Raw genomic sequence first — 21612 nt, 5'->3', positions numbered from 1 at the left:
CCGGTCGAGGTCAAGATACGGGTAGCTTTGTGCAGAATATCACCCACAATCCCGCACTAAGAGTCCATTCATACTGTTTTCCCTTTGTCAGCGGCTTCTTCCGACCCAATTCGCCCTCAAGGAGCCAGTTCGCCATTGACCAAACTTCCGTCCATGCCTCTCATTGGACCCATATTGCCCTGATATGCCTCGGCCCAGAGACCATCAGGCTCCGGGGGGCGCTCCAGATTCAGGAAGATAAAGATAAAGAAAAGACATATCATGAACATACCCAGGCTTGTCGCAAAAAAAAAAAAAAAAACCCCTTGAGTAAGTAACTAACCTTTTCGTTTTCTTGTTTTCACCTCCAGCGATCTCGTCCCACAACCTTTTGTCTCTCATCCCACAATGCACGATCCCACCACGGCAAGCGGAAAGGAGAACTTTGTCGACGTCCTTATCATCGGCGCCGGGATATCTGGTATAAATGCAGCGTATCGGCTCCAGACGCAGCTGCCAGATCACAACTATGTCATCCTCGAAGGTCGGGGCGAAATGGGGGGCACATGGGACCTGTTCCGCTACCCAGGCATCCGGTCTGACTCGGACCTGTTCACGTTTGGCTTCTCGTGGCACCCGTGGAACCAGCCCAACCCCATCGCCGAGGCGTCGGCCATCAGGAGCTACATGAACGACTCGGCGCGTCTGTACGGCATCGATCGACACATTCTGTATCACCACAAGGTGCGCTCCGCCTCGTACTCATCCGCGGACAAGCTGTGGACTCTGGCCGTGGAATACAAGGGCGCGGTGACGGCGTTTGTGACGCGGTTCCTGATCTTCGGCACGGGATACTACGACTACGACACGCCGCTGCAGACAGAAATCCCGGGCATCGACCGGTTCCAGGGCCCCGTGGTGCACCCGCAATTCTGGCCCCAGGAGCTCGACTACTCGGACAAGAAAGTCGTGATCATCGGGAGTGGCGCGACGGCCATCACGCTGCTGCCGTCGATGGCCCGGACCGCGGCAAAAGTGACAATGCTGCAACGCAGCCCCTCGTACATCGTCTCGATGCCCAACCGCTCCAAGACCAAGTCGGGTTTATTGGCCGCGATTCTTCCCGCAAGGATCGTGTCGCTGCTCACGCGGTTCCAGCTGATCGTCAAAACGCGGCTCTTCTACCTGTTCTGCCGCAACTTCCCCAACTTCACGCGGCGGCGGCTCCTGCACGGCGTGCAACAACAGATCCCGGACACCGTGAAGGTGGACCCGCACTTCTCGCCGCGATACAATCCCTGGGACCAACGCCTGTGTCTGTGTCCGGACGGGGACTTCTTCAAAGCGCTGCGCAGCGGCAAGGCCGAGGTGAAAACAGACCTGATCGACACCGTGCAAGCCGACGGCATCCATCTCCAATCAGGCGAGACACTCCCCGCCGACATCATCGTCACGGCCACGGGCCTCAAGCTACGCCTGGGCGGCGGCATCCGCGTCACCGTCGACGGCACCCCCTTCGACCTGGCGGGCAAGCTCATGTGGCACATGGTGCTGATGCAAGACCTCCCCAACGCCGCTTTTCTCCTGGGCTACACCAACGCCTCCTGGACACTCGGCGCCGACGCCTCGTCTTTGTTCCTCACGCGCCTCCTGCGCATGATGCGCCGCAAGACCATCGACGCAGTCATCCCGCGCAAGCAGCCCGACACCACCATTCAGCCTCGGAAGTTCCTCGACCTCAACTCCACGTACCTCAACAGGGCAGAAAAAGACCTCCCCAAGACGGGCGACCGCGGGCCATGGAAGGCCCGCACGTACTACCTCGCCGATCTCATCTTCTCCAAATACGGCCGCATAGGGGAGTCGTTGGAGATGGTCAAGGCTGTTTCCGGATGAATATCGTTTTCACCAGGAGAAGAATAGCCTTGGGGTGGCGTTAGATTGATTTTCTGCGGTGTTGAGCTTCCCGGGGACTGAAATTTCCCTGCTCTGTATGAAGAAAAGCATGCGATATCTCTTCGCGTAGTGGTAAATTAGGTATCTGTCTTTCCTCTAGTGTCTGATGAACACATCTCGATTCTAGGAGCGTTATACAAGTTCGATTGAAGATTACATAGTATATTTTTTTTTTAAAATTTTAAAAGAGGAACCTCTCATTGAACTGTATATATGATTCCGCCCCATCTAGACTCAAACAGTCCATGCACGGCTCCCCCAATAGGCGACGGTCAAATCAAAACCCAGAAAAAGGACAAAAGACGCTGCATATATTATTATTATTTCATATCGGGGCAGTCTAAACATGGCCGAATCCAGAAATCGCGAGAAAAACAGATACAGTATCTTGAACATGTTCTGCAAGGAATCGGATCCCCAGTCGATGCCCGCTCGACTTTGCGAGCTGGGACCAGGGTACATATAATTATCTTGACTTCGTGGATTCCGTCGCGCCGTGACCATTACCGGATGCCTCCTAGAACTCCGCCATGGTCCCCATGGATTTCTGCCAATGCACCTATACACCGTTTCCCTGACCCAGAAGTATGCGACTGCGCGCCGAACGAGGACAAAATCGAGAAACAAATCCATCGTGACCCAGCCACATGCCTGTCGTGACGCAAAAACAATCTTAATTCAGCCTCATTACTCATTCTTCGTCCATTTCCGCCCTTCCTAAGCACGAATGATTTGAGCCCCCCTTTTTGTTGGCTACCTTCTTATCACTGATGGTCCTGTCATCCTGCCACCTCCACTCAGAAGACTCTGTCTCACGATCATCTCAGCGGCCGCCGCCGCTGCAAGCCTCTCCTTCTGCCTGCTCCGATCCCTCAAGTACCCGCTGGCCTCGGGTCTCATTCTCAAGATCCTCAATATCATGTCGTCATTCGGTTCCGCTTGAGCGGCCTTCCATTTTTCTTCTTTGGCTTTGCGTTTCGTGCCCAGGTTACGGGAGAGCAAAATGCTCTTAGCTCGGCGCGCTCCCGCGAGATTGCCAGGGTCTAGGAGACCGCCCGCGCCAAGGTGATTGCTCAGATTGGCAGGGGCAGAAAATCTTGAGCGATGCATTTGTTGATTTGCAGCTGTTGCGCTGGCCATCCGTTCAGATTCACGGATGAGAGATTCCGTCGGCTCAAAATAAAAGAAATTGAGCATTTGCAGTTCGTGATACTTCGGACTCTTCAGTACGTTGAGAGGCACGCCATTTGCTTCTCCGGTCTCTTCATCGACGGCGTTGAAGAATTCAAGAAGAGATTGTAGCCATTTGAAGACGATATCAAGTTCTTGTTGCGTGAGGGCTTTTTGTTGGGAGGGTTTGTCTGACAATGGCGGGACAAGGAGAGCTTCGACGGTGACGAGAACTTCTTTCCAGATACGTGTCATGACTGCAATCATCGCTTCCGACGTCAATGTTTGTTGCATGATGGCAAAGTTGTCGTCGAAATAGTCGAAGAGCGGTTTCAGGGCATTTACGATCTCAGCCTCAGTTGGCATGGTTGTAGTCGGGACTACCGATGCTCGGTTTCGCGCGAAGAACGACGAGACGTTGGCAGACACGTTGGCCATAGAGATGCCCCGGTTGAGTAAAGATCTGAGTGCACGTCGGGAGAGACAATGATTGATATACGCCGAAAGTTTGTCAGTAATCTTTCGGGTCATGTCCCGCTGGGCCCGCTGAAGACTTCTGAATGCCTTGCCAAAGTAGAACTGAATGTCGTCCCGCTCGCCCTCCATGCTGACGCGGACCATGACTCGTCCTTGGGTATCAAGGTCTAGCCAGTATTCTCGAGGCAAGAAGTCGCTAAAATGTGCAGGATCTAACTTGAGCGAAGTTCTCCCAACGTAGTCGTGATCGCCCATGGCGTCCCAATCCCAGACTGTTGCAATGAGATTGAGGGGCCCTTGCGTAGTGATGTCCACGGATTCGTCCCATCGTGGATTCAAGTTCCGATAGACGATCCTGCTCTTGAACAGCCGCTTCTGATATTCATCTGTCAGGACGACATAGGGATCGCTGAGTCCGTTCACATCACAGGCTTTGAGATCTTCAGCTTCCACGATTTTGATGGTGAAAACATAATTTGATGTCTTTTTGGGCCGTTGCGCTAGTGGCGGAGCATACTTTTTGATAACTTCGGCACAAGCATCAACGTTGACCTCGGTCTCCAGTTTGTCCCACTGTTGAATGGCGAACAGGATGTCGTTGAGTTTGACGAAGGATTCCGGGTAGAAGTTAAAAGGCTCAACCCTCTCTTTCTGGTTCCAGGTGTCTTTGGCTAGTTGAACCCATTTCTCCTGTCTCGTCATATTTGCAGCAGCTTCTTGTTCAGGAGTCAATCTGTCCATCTCTTTATTGAACATCTGGTCGAGCAATTCGCAATACCTCGAAACACCCTGGCCAATAGCCTTCGAAAGCGCCGTCATAAATTTTGCGTAGCTCAGATCGTCGTCCCAGTTGAGTTCGCTGACTTGGTTGATGACTTGGTTGAAAGAACTGAAGATATCGAGAACAGAAGTTGAGTGGCGCTCGTCCTCAGTGGGCGTCTGGTTCGGCACTTGCGTCCTGACCTTGAACTCATCTTGTTTGACGGCATTCTCGACCCACCCGATAACTTGTGTCTCCGTGGTCTTAATCCAGCGCCAGACGAAATCAGCCAGTAGATCTTCGATTTTGTAGGGAAAAGGGACGTGCGGTAAGGCATCAGCGTGGACGCGGCGGAACTCGCTCAACTCTTTGTACAAATCAAACCCATCCTGGATGGCGACCTCAAATCCGTCTCTCTGGGCGACGCTCAGAATTTGCTCCACCATTGCTTTTGAGTCCTCTGCAAACGCCGGAAGAGTACAGTTGACCAGTATCATCAACGGATTGATACCAAGGATTTCTGGGTTCTTTCTGAACCTCTTCTGCACCTTTTCTGCAAGCTTCAACACAGCTTTTGCCAATTGTTGGATGTGATAAAATTCCCACTTTTCATTTTCTTGGGGAAGTTCGCGGTCTAGAAGTGCGTCGTACATCTTCCGCGCCTCCGTTGCTAACCCGTCAATGGCAGCATTCTTGAAGTTCTCGAAGTCTTCGGGGCTCTGATTGAAATTCGGGTCGCTGCGAATATGCTCGTCTATGACTGCCATAATGACCCCCAACCTTGGCAGCTGGGCCTTGTCGGCATAGGACGTCATGATAACTTCGTACAGATCTCGCAGTAGTGTCTCATAGATAGCGTTGAGGAGCCGGCCCATCATGGCGAAATCGGCGACAGTCCAATTATTTCGATCGTATAGGGTCGAACTCATTATCAAAGAACTCCTTTTGTTCTTGTTGTCATCCTGCAAAGGCTCCTTGACATAGTTGAAGGCAGCATCGAGCATTTCCAGACTGAGCTGGTTCTCCACAAATTTCTCACGGACGACATCCAGAAAGAGGACAATACGAGTGAATTTGGGTATTCGCCATCTCAAAGCAACTTCATTCAACAGCTCTGTAGTCTCCTTGGAGAACAAGCGGCCGCCTTCTGGACCGCTAGCACTGCCATTCACCGTATCGTTCAGGTCATGATTAAGGGCTTGAAGCATAACATATCGAAACATGGCTCTCGGGTCGGGAGGTATAAAAGTATAGATTTGAGCGGCATTGTCGTCAAGCTGAGAGGAGTCGCCCGCATGGAGATTAAGAGAGCTTAGATCTGCCGGCAGATCCAATACGTAGGAAGAAGAATCCCCCGACTGCGAGATGGCTCTCGAGAGTTCGGCATAATGAGAATCTGAGGGACTAGAAGGCTCATTGTTGGGGTTGAACTGGGGCAAAGCGCCGCCCGGAGTGCTTTTGGCCAACTCGGGATTCGACTGGATGATGGCCAGCATCAATTGGGAAAGGTCTGGCCCTTCACTCCTTTTCCAGCTCTCGTATGCTTCTTGGGTGTCGAAGTCGTGGGAATTCAAGGTCAACTTCGTCCCCAGGGTGAGGTGCTGCTGGTACGTCTTTAGGTCCTGAAGGGCTGCCTTTTCTGTCCATACCGGCTTGTTCTTTGTAATGTCGGACTGCACCATAGTATTGGTCAAGCCAAAGATGCGCCCCACTACCTGAACCAGAGGCATGTCTTTGACCTCATAGGTGAGAGGAACCACCTCCTCGATGGTGGTCCATTCCCCATTTGCTTGCGATGTGGCTAGATTCTCGTCCCCCTTCAGCAACTTGGACTCGAGAGTTTGCAAACGAACGGCCAAGTCAGGTTTGTCCTTGGCCCAGTCACGATCCTTGAGAATCAGTGAAAGAAGTCGAACGAAGAGGGCGACGTGGCGATCAACCAGACGCTTGACAGCATCGTCTCCCGCAGGATGGCCCTTCTGTAACTCCTTGGTGGCGGTGGAGAAGAAGATTAGTACCAGATCTTCAGCCCTCCGATCCGCCTCCATGCGCTTTTTGAAAGCAGGATCGGACAGAGTATTGAGGAATATGGCAAAGACTCTCTTGACCACAGGCTCGTGGTATTCCTGCCGCTTCTCCTTGCCCATCAGGATGCCCTGCAGCCTCTTTTCCAGCTCTTTAATGAAGTCATGGGGGAACCTTGCGCTCTTCGCATCTCGAACCATGGTAAAATCTTTCATCAGGTCATTGAAGGAATGGGAAGTGCTTGTGCGATTGACCGCAGGCCGGGTCTCGACATGTTTCTTCCTGGTTTTACGGGGCTGGAGCAAGTACGACAGGTAGGCCACTCGTAGAGCGTAGAGGTAGGCATCGTTCGCGGTGATAGATTTCCGGCGGACCCTGGAGGAGTCTCTAGAGGTTCTTCCTCCATTTCTGAGACTGTGGACGCTCCGGGTGGGCAGCGGTTTCGAGTGGCTGGAAGAAAGGGACATATGGCGTAATGGTCATGAATTTGATGTCTTCTGAAGGGCCGCACGCAAGAAGCAGAGGAAGGTGAAATAATGTACTCGGTATCCTGCTCAAGGCTGAATTTGAGGGGGTTTGCAGACAGGAGTAGGTGGTCGGAGCAGATCAGCCTGGTTCACTTGGAGATTGATTGTGCTTGAGGCTTGGGGGCGGGGGAAATTTGGCGTGTGAACTTGTGTGCAGTCAACGGGACCACAGTGACGTGACAGGTCAGATCAGTACGGAGTATCTAGGTATTGATCATGCGCTCAAGCTGTTCTGACTGTGTGTGTCAACGTTCTGCACTTTGGCTCCCAGAGTAACAGAGTGTCCCGTCGACTTCCAAGTTGTCATCCCAAGTCAGAGGTGAGGATTGATTGACGGCATCCTTGGGACAATCAGGAATGTTTCAGGGTCAGCCTCCGCGCCCACAAGTGTGCAGATCCAAGACGGCAGGCTGTGGGCTGCGGGCAGCGGGCAGTTGCTCACACGCTCAGACCGCCCGGCGGCGACTAGTGGTGGGTGACTGGTGCGGGTAAAGCTTAAGGGGCGCTGTTACCAACTGTGGCGGCGCCATGACCATCACCGGCACCCGAACTGTACAATCACGTGCTGGCACCTTTATTTAGATTTGTCGCTGGTTACACAACTGTTCGACACGGTGCTCTGTTCGGCAAAGGGGGGATCACCACTGAAGCTCCAGCGACCCTTCCTGCCACACTACAAGCAATTACCCCGAAGTCCTGTTCAAGAGAACAGGCAGAGGATTCTCTCCCACAGGATCAGTACGGGTTTGACATTGTGTCGGCGCAGTGAGGGTATGACCGCAACAAGCACATGAACTTCAACGCCCGAACCGAGGTAGGTCCCTTCGGCGTTTTAAATTCCTCCCTCCTCTGTCCTTCCATCCTCAACTTTGGACTTCATATTCCTCCAAGTCTAGAGCAATCATGCAGATCAAGGACCGCACCTTCATCGTGAGCGGAGGCTCTTCTGGCCTGGGTCTCGCAACCACCGTCATCTTCCTCCAACACGGCGCCAACGTCTCCATTCTCGATCTTAACCCTCCGCCCTCAGAAGCCTCCCTTGACCCATCCCGAATCCTCTTCACAAAGACAAACGTTGGATCTACCGAGTCGCTACAATCAGCCTTGCAAAATACTCTAAGATGGATTCAGGAGACCACAAAACCGCTGTCCGGTGTCATCTGTTCCGCAGGTATCGGCACGGCAGCATTGGCTCTTCCAAAACAGGACCCCTCGGCGACCCATGAAAGTGTCAAATACATGGACATGTCTGGCTTTGATCGCACCTTGGCTATCAACCTTCGGGGCACGGTTGATCTGATCCGCCTGGCCCTACCGCACATGGCTCTTAACAAACCATGGGGTCCTGACGGTGAGCGAGGGATAGTGGTCGTCGTCTCGTCTGTCGCGGCATATGAAGGCCAAATCGGTCAGCTAGCTTACAGTGCAAGTAAAGGTGCAGTCCGCAGCATCGTCCTCCCCCTGGCGCGCGAGCTGGGCCAAAAGGCGGGAATTCGAGTCATGGGGATTGCACCTGGTGTATTCCAGACTGGCATGACCATGCAGCCGAAGAAGCCTCAGCCGAAACAAGGACAGAAATCAGAACCAGCAAAGAAAGAGGGGGCCGAGAAATCAAAAGGCAGCACAGGATCGCGTGCAGGAATGAATACCGAGATGATCCAATACCCAATGCGCATGGGTCAAGGCCATGAATTCGCCCGTCTTGTCAAAGAGATTGTGGAGAATCCCATGCTGAATGGGTTTGTCATTCGACTCGACGGCGCTGTGAGGATGCCTAGCCGGCTGTAAACGTCTGCAGAAAGCGCGCTTAACAGAAAATAATAAGAAAACCTTAGAGGAACTGCATACATCCATCCCTTAAGGACCAAAACACAGCATCCCCAGCACCCTCCTCCCACTTCCTCCGCCTTCCCTGTCCCTCTGTGTGACGGCCTCTGATTTCCTCCTCTCCTTCTCCTTCCTCCTGACCTCCTTCTTCTCCTTCCGCGTCATCTCGGGCGGCAATCCCAGACTGACCCGCCTCTCACGTTCCTCTTGCTTCTTGCGCTCCTGTTCCTCGAGAACCGTGCGTTTGAGGGCGGCGTACTGCGCGGCTTCGCCCTCGGCCACGCCGTCTTTGGCGACCACGCCGTTGCCGACGGAGAGGAAGGTCGCCATCAAGACCGATCCGAACGATTGACTGACTGACCAATGGATGGTTAGATTGTTTGGAAGAACGGCTTGAGGAAAACAGAGGGAGATGTATAAGTAGATGGGCTGACGGTTGACAGTTGGTCAAGATGGATCCTTCTCAAAACGCCGAGGATAGGCTCAAATAATACGTCCGCGCAGAGTCGAGTCAGAGCGAAGCGGAATAGTATAACAATACCTAGGTGTAGTAGGGTTGTATAGTATGGTTGTAGAAATCCCAAACATTGTACCGTATGAGCAACGAGTATGCCTATGAGCGGATAGAACGGAGAGGTTCCAATATCAATGCGCAAACGGGGCGATGCGAGACCTGGCTTGGGCCGTACTCCATTCCTCGTTCCATATACTTTCCCACCTTGAATCCGTGTCGTGCCGTGTCGCCGGTTGTTCTTCTAATTAATTGGGCGTTAGCAGAGCAACAGGGCAGTGCAGTTGCAAAGCCTAGTAGCAAGTAGCGTGGTAGCCTGCCCGTCAAGTTTCTAATTCTGAGGCGGAGTTCAATGTGTGGGGGCAGATACCGAACCGATGTCGCTAGAGGAGCACAAGGGACACTGGTGAAAATCAGATGGAGGCAGTTGCGAGTCATCTGCGATCAAGATCCATGTTCGGGAAATATCATAAACATATCCAATACATTTTTATTGACAAAAGTTGCGCTAGAGAAATATTCCAGTTCCTCCGTCTTCATAGTTGAGTTAGTTCAGGTCTGGGAATGGTCGACGGTAGTGCGCGGGGCAATGATACAAGCTCTCTGTGTCCTTGCCAGGCTCCGGGATCAAATATTTCTGATGATACGCCTCTGCATCATACCACTGTGTCGCTCTTCGAACCTCGGTGGTGATGGTCTTGCCCTTGTACCACTGTTCGCCCACTTTCTTCTTGATCTCCTCGGCAATGTTGAGTTGGTCGTCGTTCTCGGCAAAAATGGCAGAGCGGTACTGCGTGCCGGTGTCGGCGCCCTGTCGGTTGAGGGTGGTCGGATCGTGGATCCTGAAGAAGAATTCGCAGAGTTGCTTGTACGAGAGACGCTCCGGGTCGAAGACGATCAGTAGGGACTCGGCGTGGCCAGTTCGTCCGGAGCAGACGTCTTGGTATGACGGGGCCTTGGTCTGGCCACCGGTGTAGCCAACTCTGCAGTCCAAAAGACCCTTGCCGTCGCCGAATGTCTTGCGGTATAACTCTTCCAGGCCCCAAAAGCATCCGCCGGCAAAGATGGCTCTCTGTGAGTTGGGAGGGAATTGCATAGCCGCCAGGGAGTCTGGTTGGAGCGACACTGAGGCCGCAGAGCTCAAGGGGCGCAGGAAGCGTGATAGGAACGAAGGCATTTGGAAAGCCATGGTCAGCAAGAGGACGAGTGCGAGGATAGTGAGGGGAGAGAGGTCTTTGATGTTGAGCTGCAGTTTGGCGATTATTTGGGAGTTCAAATGTTGAGAGACCTGAGTGACGAGCGGGATGGTGGTATATATGTGAGTTTCTGAATCAGACAATTCAATTTAAAGATGTCAACGACTCAAACCCCTCTCCGCGTGGTTGTCGAAGTTTCTCGGGATGAGGTGCAGCGGCGACAACTCGATATCAATCACGTCATTGGAGGAGGGTGAACCACCAAGGGACTGCGATCAAGTGCCCAGGTGGGTACGCAGTAGGTGCTGACAGTTTCTTGGGGGCAGTGCTTGGGTCCCTTTCGGTGGGTGGCACCCAGGTGGTGCTTAACAGTTAGTGGTCCAGGTGAGTCCCCTCTTCATTGCTAGGTACCCGCCCTCGCCGCCCATCTGTTCAGGCCTATCATCGCCCGCAACTTCTTCCCCGGACAAACTTCTTTCATGCATGATTCCGTTATCAAAGCTCAGCGGCCGTGACAAATACGCAACACAGCAAAGAAGAGGCATATCTGCCGCAAAGACCGGACAAAAATACGCATACACCAATTTTCTAGGTCCATCTCAACTATATCACTGATTATACCAAGAAAATGCACTACCACCGAGGACTTGGTTGTTGAAGCTTGCTTGATTTTGTCAACTATCAAGCCTAGACCTTACCTCGTCGCCCCTGTACTGAATGGTCTGCAATTGTCGCGTCAAGGTATCCTTATCCTGAGACTCGAGGTTCACTTACCAGAAGGCACTGTCGGGCTCAATCGCGCAATGGACGATCTCAGACGCCACTCGTTAAGGGAAACAATCGGCGGAGACGCTTGAATCGACTTATGGGGTGGAATTTCAGAAATCTTGGGCCAAGAGTCGGGAGATCCTTCTTCGGCCGGGTCTCAGTCTTCAAAGGAACAGAAGCATGGATCGAAATCCTGCATGACACCTTGGCTGTTACGCATCCAGTTAGTGGTTGATGTATCTTCTGACGCCGGGCCGCAACAAACCTCCGGCAGGCTATTTCAGCCTCGTGGGCGCGAAGTTGAGACGACAGTAGGGGCACTGGAAACTGCCGCCATCAGTAGCGATGTCTGCTTGAGCATATTCGTCCGTCTGGACCAGGCGCTTGAGGCTGGCAGTATCTTGAGGAGCTGCCTCGAAGCGGGAAGAGATTTCAGGGATCTTTCCCCAATCTGGACCTCTTCAAACTTCATTTCATTCACCAGGCTTTCCAGTAGCAGGTACCGTTGGGTGACTGTGTTACCCCGTGCGGTGACCAAGGATTTTTGGGCCGTTTGTGCCGTGGCTGTGTAACCATGGCCTTGGCTTGAACGGCTTGAACGCCCAGTTTCGGGGCTTTGAGCATACCACACACAGCCACAACAATAAGTCGAGCGCCGAACCCTTTCTGAAGCTGGTGCTGCTGGAGATCTCGTGAGGCTGAAATTCGTTCAGCCTCTTTCGTGCCGCCTGGCTGTTCTCTTCTACAGCCGCTGTCACCCAGTGCATTTCAATGACATTGGCATCATCTGAAGATTCACGGGCCGGTAAAGACCTCCCCTAGTGTGACCTCTCTCAGTCGTTCCAACGGCTTGATACCTCAAAGACAGCTTGGAGAGCTTGGGGGGTGGCGACATAATGATCGAACCCTTGACCGCAATCGCAGTGGCCGGAAATGTACTTCAATTTGCCGAGTTAGGAACGAAGCTTCTTCTGAAAGCCTGCGAAGTATACAAGTCTACCGATGGATTGGACGACGAATACCGAGATTTGGGGATAATTGCAGAGAATGTTCGCAACTGTAACACAGTGTTGGAACAGTTTGCCCTAATGCTGCCTCCCGAGCACAAATCCTCCGCTCATAACTTGCTTGAAGCGAACAACTTCTGTCTCAAGATCTCGACAGAGTTTCTACAGCTTCTTGAGCAAGCGGCCCCCAAGTCAGAAGACCACAAAATCTCGGCCGCCTTCAAATCTGCCTTTACAAATCTCCGGAAGCAAAACAAGATTGCTCGGCTGGACAAGAATATCAATCATGCACGTTCAAATTTGTTAATGAACCTCCTTGCATTTTCGACCACTGAGATTAGGACCATGAAAAACAGCATTCTCGATGGTATTGGAACGTCAAGATCTGAAGTCCTACACCAGATGCAAGAAGTCAGCGACAACCTGCGAGGAGATGTTCGCGATCTGATCGAAAGCTTTTCTGCTATGGAGCTGAACTTCCAAAATCAGCTCACTGCCTTCCGTCAGTCTGATTGTTCCCTCACCAAAGAAGCCAAGCAGTCCAAGCTAGAAGTATCTCTGCGTACTGAAAACCTCGAGTCGAAGAGGATTCGTCAGAAAATCCATGAATTGGACATTACGACAACAAAGGCACAAGCCAAGGTCATGGATAGTCTCTTCTTTTCTCAAATGCACACCCGACGCGATCAAATTGCTGAGGCACATCCTCAAACTTTGAAATGGATTTTCCAACGTGGAGATGCACAACTCGCATGGCATGAGTTTGCAGGGTGGTTGGAAACGTACGACAACCAAAGGATTTATTGGATTCGAGGGAAGGCCGGTTCTGGAAAGTCGACTCTGTTGCGCGCTCTAGACGGTCAAATAAAGTGCAATCTCTTCAAAGGCTGGGCGGAAGACTTTCCCCTTATCCAAGTGGGCACATACTTCTGGCACGCTGGCAGCCCCATTCAGCGATCGGTTGCTGGACTCCTGAGGTCTTTACTGTACCAGGCTTTCGAGCTGCTACCAGGCATCCTTCCTGACGTGATTTGGGCAAGCCGCTGGAACTCCGCCTTGGGGATGGGTTCGCAGATGAACGACTGGACCATCCAAGAGCTGCGAGGCACGCTAACAAGATTCATCCAACTCACTTCAGAGCAATCTGAAGCACCTTCTCGAGTATTGCTTTTAGTCGATGGGCTTGACGAGTATGAAGGTTCGGACGAAGAACGCCAACGCATGATTGATCTATTCGCTGAGATCACGGAAAGTCCGCATGTCAAGGTCTGTCTTTCGAGCCGACCTTGGGTGGTATACGTCCAACGCCTTCAGCAGTATCCTTCTTTGCGTTTGGAAAGCCTGACCAAAAACGACATAGAGCTGTTCGTTCATGATCGTCTCTTTTCCGACAAGCTTATCCGAGAGATGCTGGATCGAAGACCACTCTTACAGGATGAGCTCAGTAAAGAGATTGTGCACAAAGCCAAAGGAGTGTTTCTTTGGGTGCGTCTCGTCGTCAGAGATCTCTTGCAGGTCGTTAGAGACGGGGGAAGTGCTTCCCTAGTTCGGAGGACATTGAGAGAAATGCCTTCCGAACTAAATGCTTATTTTACCCGAATGCTGGATTCTATCGATCCCCGATATCGCAAGGACTCATCGATGATCATTCAATTCGCCCTCTGCAGCTTGCTGAAAGTTACAACTCCTTCAACACTTCCTCATTCCGACTCCGTCGCAATCAAAGAGAGCCTTGTGGACTCGGATGAGCCCGCTCTACTCCAACCTTTCTGGCTCCCACAGCCTCTTCTCCTCCATCTTCACTATCTGGACGAGGAATCTCCGCCTGACTTTGCTTTATCCGATGACTTCAAACCTCTGGACTTGAGAGATGCGAAAGAAGTAGACTACGAATTGAAGGTTTTGGACCGCAGACTCACTAGTCGCAGTATGGAGCTACTAGAAGTCGTTTCATCGACATCGACAAAACCCCTGCCCAAGGGCTCGTTCTTGAAGTCTTCATATATCACTTTCTTCCACCGCTCAGCAAAGACTTTCTTTCGACTCCACAGGCTCAACGGATCCTCCATCGCTATAGTGATGGGCCTTATGATTCCTACACCTTTCAGTGTAACACGCTGCTCTCCGATATCGCAAGCCTAAGACAGCTTCCCAGAACTTACAGCGAGAGATTGTCCCTTGCTACACATCTTCTTGTTCAGCTCCATAGTGCGCATTTTGGAGAGACTGAGGCTTGGCGAATGCTAGAAATGATGGTATCCCAATTAGATCCAGCCGACCGGCAATGGCAAGAACTTCAAACGCGTGATGTCCCATATCTCGACCATGGTGGTATCCAGAAGACGCTTCTGCAAGTGCTGTGTCAATGGCAATGGCATCAGAGTACTATTTTGACGTTGGCGATCCAATTCGGTCTGGGCTGGCTTGTAAAGCCAAATCTCACCAAAGAAATCATCCGTACTAAGATGCGCCGTCCGATGTTGGACTATGCCCTCCGACCAAGCTTTGAAACTTGCTTTCCGTGGGACCCAGACGTTTCTGTTGTCGAACACATCCTATCTCTTGGTGCTGATCCGCATCAACACTATCAAGGATCAAGTGTCCTCGGCCATCTGATAGCCTATATGGCTATCCTCTCAAAAAGTCTGACCCCTTGCTCCGTCGACATATTTTATCTTCTCATCAACAATTGCAGCTCTCCTCTGCTCTGCGTCAAAGATATCAGACGGGCTTTTCGTATGCGCGGTGTATCTCATCAAAAATTTCAGGATTTTGTCGACAAATTGCAAGACCTTCGCAGTGATGAGGCCACACAAGAGGTGGAAGGTGGCTCCTATCTGATAACAGAGTATTTGTTTGCCTGGGATAGGCTGAGGCGACTAACGCACCCTGCGGTTGACTTGGAGCGGTTGAGACAAGCTGAACAAGAAGTGTTACGGCGCGGCAGCGCGATTCTGGATGCGGTGCCAGCACGGCGGGTTGACTACCAGCCACACAGGGGGAAACAGGATCTGTCACTTTCAGACGGGCTTCAGCGAACGAGTGATGACCAGCAGCTGCCAACGGGCTCGAAACGCAGATGCCCGGAAGGCGATGAACCTCCACTCTGTCGTGGGAGCAAGAGCCAGAGGACGCTGTCACCTGTGCAAGAAGAGAAGAGCTCCTCTCCCTTCCCTTTATTGTCTGTGTGATGGGCAAGATCGTCACAGCGGTGTCCAAGCCGACTTAGTTTGGTCAGCTCCCAGCTGCGTGACGTTGGTACGTCGTCCGTGCACTCCTCCATGCATCCCTTTGGATTTTGCGTAATGTTATTAACGGATGCAAGACAGTGGCCGAGGTCGATCGATGAGTCAAGGTGCTATCAGCTGCGCCCATGATCACTTTGACCTCGAATCGCTCCCGTACGCAAGGCGAGCAACCATTTTGAACCAATTTGCCGAGCCGAAAGAGTCTCGATCTCTTTCCAGCTACGCCTCCTCTTGCTCAATGTGGACTTTCATCGCAGAATTCTTTGCATGGGGGGTTCAGTCCTTATCACAAAGCCCACTAAAGTCTAGACCATCTTTCAGCTGCGCCTCATGGCGTAGATAAATAGTCTTGGTAATATCTTCTGATTGAAAAATCTTGTTTTAAAAAAGGGCTAGCCTTTTAAAGATGGTGATCGAGTCCTGAAAATTGTAGCCATTCAGTCAACACATTTCCCCATTTCACTTTTTAAACAAAAATCATGCCATCCGCAAAGCACTGCTACTTGATGCATCACTCCCGATCCTAGTTCAAACCTCAGGCTAGGGATTTTCGGCAAAGCCTATGCCAAAACAGGGAGCAGCAAGGCCGAGCCCGCGGATCTCGTCCCAATAGGCTCAAAGGAGCTGCACTTCATCAAATTCGGCGATGAGGAAGGGACGCAACAAAGGGTTGATGATTATCGCACGTACAATCCTAGCTGTGAGTTAAATTCAGTTTTTCTTTTTCCTTTTTTTTTTTGATCGCCCCCAGGATTTTATGTTAACGTGTCTTCTTCTTGAACGAAAAGTCTGGTGGCGAACGATCCAACTCAAGGATGCAACCGCCGTCGAGGACAAACTCGGAAAAATACCTGGAAAAAAAAGTGGTTGAAGGATCTGAAAAAGCCATATGGCAAGGCCGAATGGCATGCCATTGAAGGCTATCCGGCTCGCCTCGAAAAGTTGTGCAAAGACTTGGATGCTCTGAACAACTCGTCTGACTGGTGGACAAGTGAATTCAAGGACCAGGCGGACATGGACAAGTTTTTCGGTCAGGTTTTTGGATAAGAAATTCATCCATGTAATTCGATGTCTTCTTCCCACACAACTGATAAAGGCTCCCCCATCCATACCTGGGACGACCATTTCGGTTTGGGCGCGCACTTTTGGAGAACTTGCAGACGAACAGCAATGCATACCTAGGTACCTACCTAGGTACCTAGGTACGTCAGTCATTACAACGAGCGAAAGCCTTTTCGAAGATACCTAGGTACCGCTTTGCTTGCACGAAATAACGCAGCTTTGTGGGCGCGAGTCATTGAATAGCTGTTGTAATAGTGTCTGGTGGTTGTCATCAAGCTTTTTGTGACGAAGATGAGGCAAATTCATTCACCGTCTGTGGTTAATCGTAGGGACTCGGCCGAGGGCTTTTGTTCCAATCACGCGTCTACTCTAAGTCGGCGCTCCGCAACGAGAACTCAATTCCATCGTCGGTACACGTCCTCTTCGACAATAGTAACTGCGACAATGAATTCCGGATCGGGCGCTTTGAAGTCTTCACTTACACTGTGTGACGTATTCGATCATTCAAAGCGCCGGCCGATGGCTTGCTTCATTAACTGCGCTGTGACGGAAATCTGGAGATACTGGCTCTTGCGTGCCCGTTCTGCCCAGTTGATTTACAAACAGAAGGGAACAGCATCCCTGAACCATCCACGGACCTCGCCCTCTGGTCGAAAAGACCGAGGAAGCCCGGGATCAATGCCCACGAGCTCTCTCCACCTCGGTGAATGAGCTCAAGTCAATAACACATCCTCAGACTAAAAAGACTCCTCGTTCATGATAATCCTCATCTTACAGTCGTCCCGGCCAGCCATGACGTCCGTCCCCCATCCAGTCCGTGTCCTAGGCCTGTACTCCGGTATCCTGTGCTCAGCCTCTGCTTCCGGTCGCAATCAATCCCAATCACAAGTCTTCCGAAATTTGCAAACGATCAGTTAAAAAGGCATACAACCCATCAAGAATGACTTTTCTTCTCCCCAACAGTCACGGAGACATAGTTTTTGCATTAACGCCATACCGCTTTCCCAGTAGGCATCAAACTCCCTCTACTGGCGGAATGTCCGTGCCCACTTGCGCCAGACGTAACAGAAGAGAGCCTGACTCCTCCCGCCCGGTCAGGACCACCACTAGCACCGTTGGGCACCCCATTGCCTCGCACATCCATCCCACTCATGGTCGTCCGTCGCATAGGATTCGACTGTGCCCCTAAAGAACTCTTCCCATGACTAACGATTCCTTGAACGCGGGGACTAAGCACGCCAACCTTCCAAGAGCCTGCGTCGTTCTCCTTCAAAAGGTCGTTCTTTGTGCCATGCACCATTCTCCTAACATGGCCGGCGCCAAACATCGACTCGTTGGTGGGGGAACCAGCGGCTCCCGCGGTTGCGGCAGTCGGCGAGCGGCGGCGTTGAGTGCGAGAACCATGAATGCCTGATCGGCGAAAGGACGAGGAGCGTTTCACTGCTTCGCGAATCCTGAGCACGTCTTCCTTGTCGGAAGCGGTGCTACTGTGATTTTCACTGTCTGAGTTCGATGCCTGGGAGTTATTACCGGCGTCACCGCACGTTTCTGCTGCATCTTTGCTTTGCTGCATGGCGACGAAGGAGCGGCGGTTTGAGGCCTTGCTTGGATCGATTTCTCTTAGTGGTGAGGACTCGCTGTCCGAGGACGACAGTGGTGTCATCTTCGGTGGCATCATGCTTGCGGCGAGTGGCGAGCCGTCATATTTCTTGGAAAGGAACCCGGCTTGAAAGCGACTGCCCTTCGGATGGATGTTTAGAGTAGTTTCTGGCGGAGGAGGAATGGGCGAGGAATTGGGAGAACTTGTTTGCAGTTTCGAGAAGGACGAGGTCAGGTCTGAGACTGGGGGCATGCTGATTTCAGTCGTCGATTCGTCCGACGATGGAAATTTCTGCGGCGTCTTCTCAAACTCCGCAAGTGCGCCATCCTCAATATCGTCTTTCCATCTGACAGCTCGTTTGACACCCTTGAGAGGTGCTTTTCTCTTCTTCGGGGTAAAGGATATCTGGATACCCTTCTTTGCGCTTCCCAACAGACCCCGACGTCTAGGCGATGGTCTGGCTGGAGACACCGTGAGATGAGTAGCCATGACCGTTGCAGGCTTGGCTCTCACAGGGCTTCCTTCCAGAAGCGAGTTGTTGACACTTTGTTTGCGCCGTTTGGGGGTACCTGCTTTGGTCGGCGCAAATGCCTCGACGGGAGCAAGACTTCCATCTGGTTTGACGACATAGGATGCTGCGCCAGACGCGGAACCGATCATCCTACCCAGGATCTGAGTGGCAGCGTCAACCGCCTCCTCCACGCTCATCCGATTCAAGCTTTCGATGGCGGAGATGGTCTCAAAGTGGGCTCGCAGGAGAACTTGGATTGTGGGTGCGTCTCCATTTTTGTCTTGCTCGGCCAAAGCCGCAAAAGATTCCCGCTCAGCATTTAGCTTGAGCATTTCCACTTCGCGTCGAAGCATCTCCGAGTCAATCATGTCGCCTGTATCCACTTCCTTCAGCTGTTTCAAGCTATGCTCCAACGCCGTGTTCATGGGCCGATCCCAGCTGCTCTTCAGAACTTTCTGTTGGCAGTGATGTCGTCCGCTCTCCAATTCCATCATGATGCCCTGAGCTGTCTTCTTCACAGCCTGCATATTCTTCATAAGGTCTTCTTCTTCTAGGTTGTCACAGACTGCATCGAAGGCAGAAATCCATGAAGACAACATTGCAATCCTTCGGCCTATTTGCTTTAGCTTGATCATGTTGTTGGTTCGTTCTTGTCTGTCTACCGCAGAATTTTCGTATGCCGCTTTGATCCTTTGGACTCCTTCCCGCGCAATGGTTTCCTTCTTCTCATTTTGCTTTTTGAATTTGGCGAAAGCAAAGGTCTCGGCGTCCTTTAGTTGAGCTTTTAGTTCGTTGATCTGTGCCATCTGTTCATCGATCTTGACCAGGTAGTCTTTGACATGGCGGTTAACATTGTACACATTTCTGGTGACTTTTGTCTGAATATTCTTCGCTCGGTTGGCGTATCGGAGAGTGTTTTGCGTTTCGTCGAAATGTGCACTTGAAGGACTAACGCAGACGATCATCACAGTCTTGCAGTTCCCACCCAGAGAAAATTTGAGCAGACGCGTGAGTTTCGAGTTTCTGTAGGGAACATGATTGCGTTTGCGTGGGTCGCAGAGGGCATTGATACAACTGCCCAGCGCCAGAAGGGACTTGTTGATGTTGGCGCCTTCAAGCAGTCGTTCGCCTCGATTTTTGGTGGCACTTGCACGCTCGCTGCCTGCAAGATCGATTATGCTCAAAGTGGCCATTGTGTGGGGCTCTTCAACGCCCGCATTTCTGTCTTTCTGGGCAACATTGATCTGCAACACAGCATGTGAACGAGAAGAGGTTGCGTTGGCTTCTGTGGGAGACATTGTCCGCATTTCGTTCCCTTTCACAATCATCTCCATGACCTCTTCGACACTTTGTGGATGGTGGCTCGAGAGGCCTGCAACCGAGACGGCTTGGTTCGAATCCTCTCTCAACATCAACCCGCCTCTGACGCTGCTGGGGACGAGCAGATCGCGGATGGTTTCGTTGTAAATTTCCAAGTATGATAACGATATCTCGGTAATTTTTTCGCCCGACTGCTCTTGGACCCTCTCGAACAGCTCTTTCATAGCCGAGAAGATGATGCCCGGTTCTTGAGCGGTGCCCGTGATCGTATGAGTCTTTCCGCAACCCGTTGCACCATAGGCGAAGACCGTTGCATTATATCCATCCAGGACGCTATCCAGCAGTGGCCTTGTAGTGGCTTCGTAGACTTCGCCCTGAGAGGCATTTTCGTCAAAGATTCGATCGAAACCAAATGTCTGGTCTTTAACTCTTTTACCGGAGGGTACGACTGATCGGGAGAATTTCTGCACAGGATTGTCTTCGGGAGGATCGAATATTCTGTCAAGAAGATGTCAGTCTGTGGGAGGGTTCCTCCAAGTGAGGGTTGGCATGCACGTACAAACACTTTTCATCGACGACTTTGATGACGGACCGGATGCCTTTTTGGGAGAGCTTTGGAGTTGGGGCAGCAGCCAGCGAGCCGTCCCCGAGGAAGATTGTTGTGTCGTCGCATTTTGTTAGTTGAGCAGCTTCTCGGATAGTGAACGGTCTGACTCGAACGGTGACTGAAATCGAAGAGGCGCCGTCGGAGGCCATAGTGGCAGAGAGGATCACGCCCAGTCGGAGTTCATAAGGAGACGTTCAAGGGAGTCTGAGAAGTAAGGGAAGATACCAGAAACAGTATGAATGATGAGGTCCTCGTGAAGATCAGAAATCAGGTCAGATGCAGCGGTCGAGGTCGGGGCCGTGGCTTGTTGAAGGTGTGTGTGGAGAGCGTTGATGTCGAGTGCACGGAGTCCGCATTGAGGTCAATGTTGCGACCTTGGCCCAATCCGATTTAGTCGTCTTGGCGCTTCTGGTTGTCCAAGCAACCACTTTGTCACGGAGTCACGTGCAATCACGTGCTATTCCGCTGCCCAACTTTCTATTGCCAATATTGCCGTGTTTTGTTCCATCCTTCACTTCTCTCTAGCTGAAAGAAGATAGCTGCTGCGAAGGAACCACAGTCTGATAGGCAAAGCATGTTCTTGTGATATGTGTGTCGCTATGATTCTGGCAGTGACTCCCTTGGTGGGATCGACTTCCCAGCTGCCTGCCTGTTATTCGCCCAAAGTCCTCCGTCTCGGTCGACAGTTCAAAGTTACAGCAGATACCTGGTAAATGATCATAAGGTCAGTGTACCTTTCTCCTGGTCACGAGACGTCGACGCTGGCAGCTACCTGCACCGCTCAGTTCGGCTTCCGCATGGTCCAGTGGTGGCTGTGATACAAAAGCTTCTGTCACTTCTACCTGCGGCCTGACGGCTATTCACGGCTCAATATCAGCCGATAAGACCCACCGGTTCCTCTTTATCTCGCGGGGGGTGGAGATGGGCGCTGACGTATCGACACTGCAAGGGACTACCTATTCAGAATCCCCTCGTGTGCCCTCTATCTTGTCAATTAGCCCACTGTAACTATCGCTGCATGGAATATTGAGATGGGTTTGCACATTCGTCCCTAACTTCCT

The 21612-nt window shown here is 51.7% G+C and overlaps 7 protein-coding genes across 7 annotated transcripts; 3 read left to right on the top strand and 4 right to left on the bottom strand.

The window, feature by feature from the left end:
- Positions 1-387: 387 nt before the first annotated feature.
- On the top strand, positions 388-1875 carry Z520_02440 (uncharacterized protein; the record flags this gene model as incomplete). The annotated part of the gene is made up of 1 exon (XM_016772954.1): positions 388-1875. One exon carries the CDS (start codon positions 388-390, stop codon positions 1873-1875), a length of 1488 nt encoding a protein of 495 aa, XP_016636424.1.
- Positions 1876-2688: 813 nt separating this feature from the next.
- Z520_02439 (uncharacterized protein) lies at positions 2689-6834 on the bottom strand (the record flags this gene model as incomplete). Its single annotated transcript, XM_016772953.1, has 1 exon — positions 2689-6834. One exon carries the CDS (start codon positions 6832-6834, stop codon positions 2689-2691), a length of 4146 nt encoding a protein of 1381 aa, XP_016636423.1.
- Positions 6835-7797: 963 nt separating this feature from the next.
- Z520_02438 (uncharacterized protein) lies at positions 7798-8682 on the top strand (the record flags this gene model as incomplete). Its single annotated transcript, XM_016772952.1, has 1 exon — positions 7798-8682. One exon carries the CDS (start codon positions 7798-7800, stop codon positions 8680-8682), a length of 885 nt encoding a protein of 294 aa, XP_016636422.1.
- A 69-nt stretch (positions 8683-8751) lies between these two features.
- On the bottom strand, positions 8752-9051 carry Z520_02437 (uncharacterized protein; the record flags this gene model as incomplete). The annotated part of the gene is made up of 1 exon (XM_016772951.1): positions 8752-9051. The coding sequence occupies one exon, from the start codon at positions 9049-9051 to the stop codon at positions 8752-8754; it is 300 nt and encodes a 99-aa protein (XP_016636421.1).
- A 728-nt stretch (positions 9052-9779) lies between these two features.
- Positions 9780-10421, bottom strand: Z520_02436 (uncharacterized protein; the record flags this gene model as incomplete). Its single annotated transcript, XM_016772950.1, has 1 exon — positions 9780-10421. The coding sequence occupies one exon, from the start codon at positions 10419-10421 to the stop codon at positions 9780-9782; it is 642 nt and encodes a 213-aa protein (XP_016636420.1).
- A 1671-nt stretch (positions 10422-12092) lies between these two features.
- Positions 12093-15394, top strand: Z520_02435 (uncharacterized protein; the record flags this gene model as incomplete). Its single annotated transcript, XM_016772949.1, has 2 exons — positions 12093-14102; positions 14132-15394. The coding sequence occupies 2 exons, from the start codon at positions 12093-12095 to the stop codon at positions 15392-15394; spliced, it is 3273 nt and encodes a 1090-aa protein (XP_016636419.1).
- Positions 15395-17498: 2104 nt separating this feature from the next.
- On the bottom strand, positions 17499-20700 carry Z520_02434 (uncharacterized protein; the record flags this gene model as incomplete). The annotated part of the gene is made up of 2 exons (XM_016772948.1): positions 17499-20442; positions 20504-20700. 2 exons carry the CDS (start codon positions 20698-20700, stop codon positions 17499-17501), a joined length of 3141 nt encoding a protein of 1046 aa, XP_016636418.1.
- Positions 20701-21612: the final 912 nt, after the last annotated feature.

Source organism: Fonsecaea multimorphosa (assembly GCF_000836435.1).
Source record: "Fonsecaea multimorphosa CBS 102226 unplaced genomic scaffold supercont1.3, whole genome shotgun sequence".
Taxonomy (NCBI): Eukaryota; Fungi; Ascomycota; class Eurotiomycetes; order Chaetothyriales; family Herpotrichiellaceae; genus Fonsecaea; species Fonsecaea multimorphosa.
This window is presented reverse-complemented; position numbering and strand designations above follow the sequence as displayed.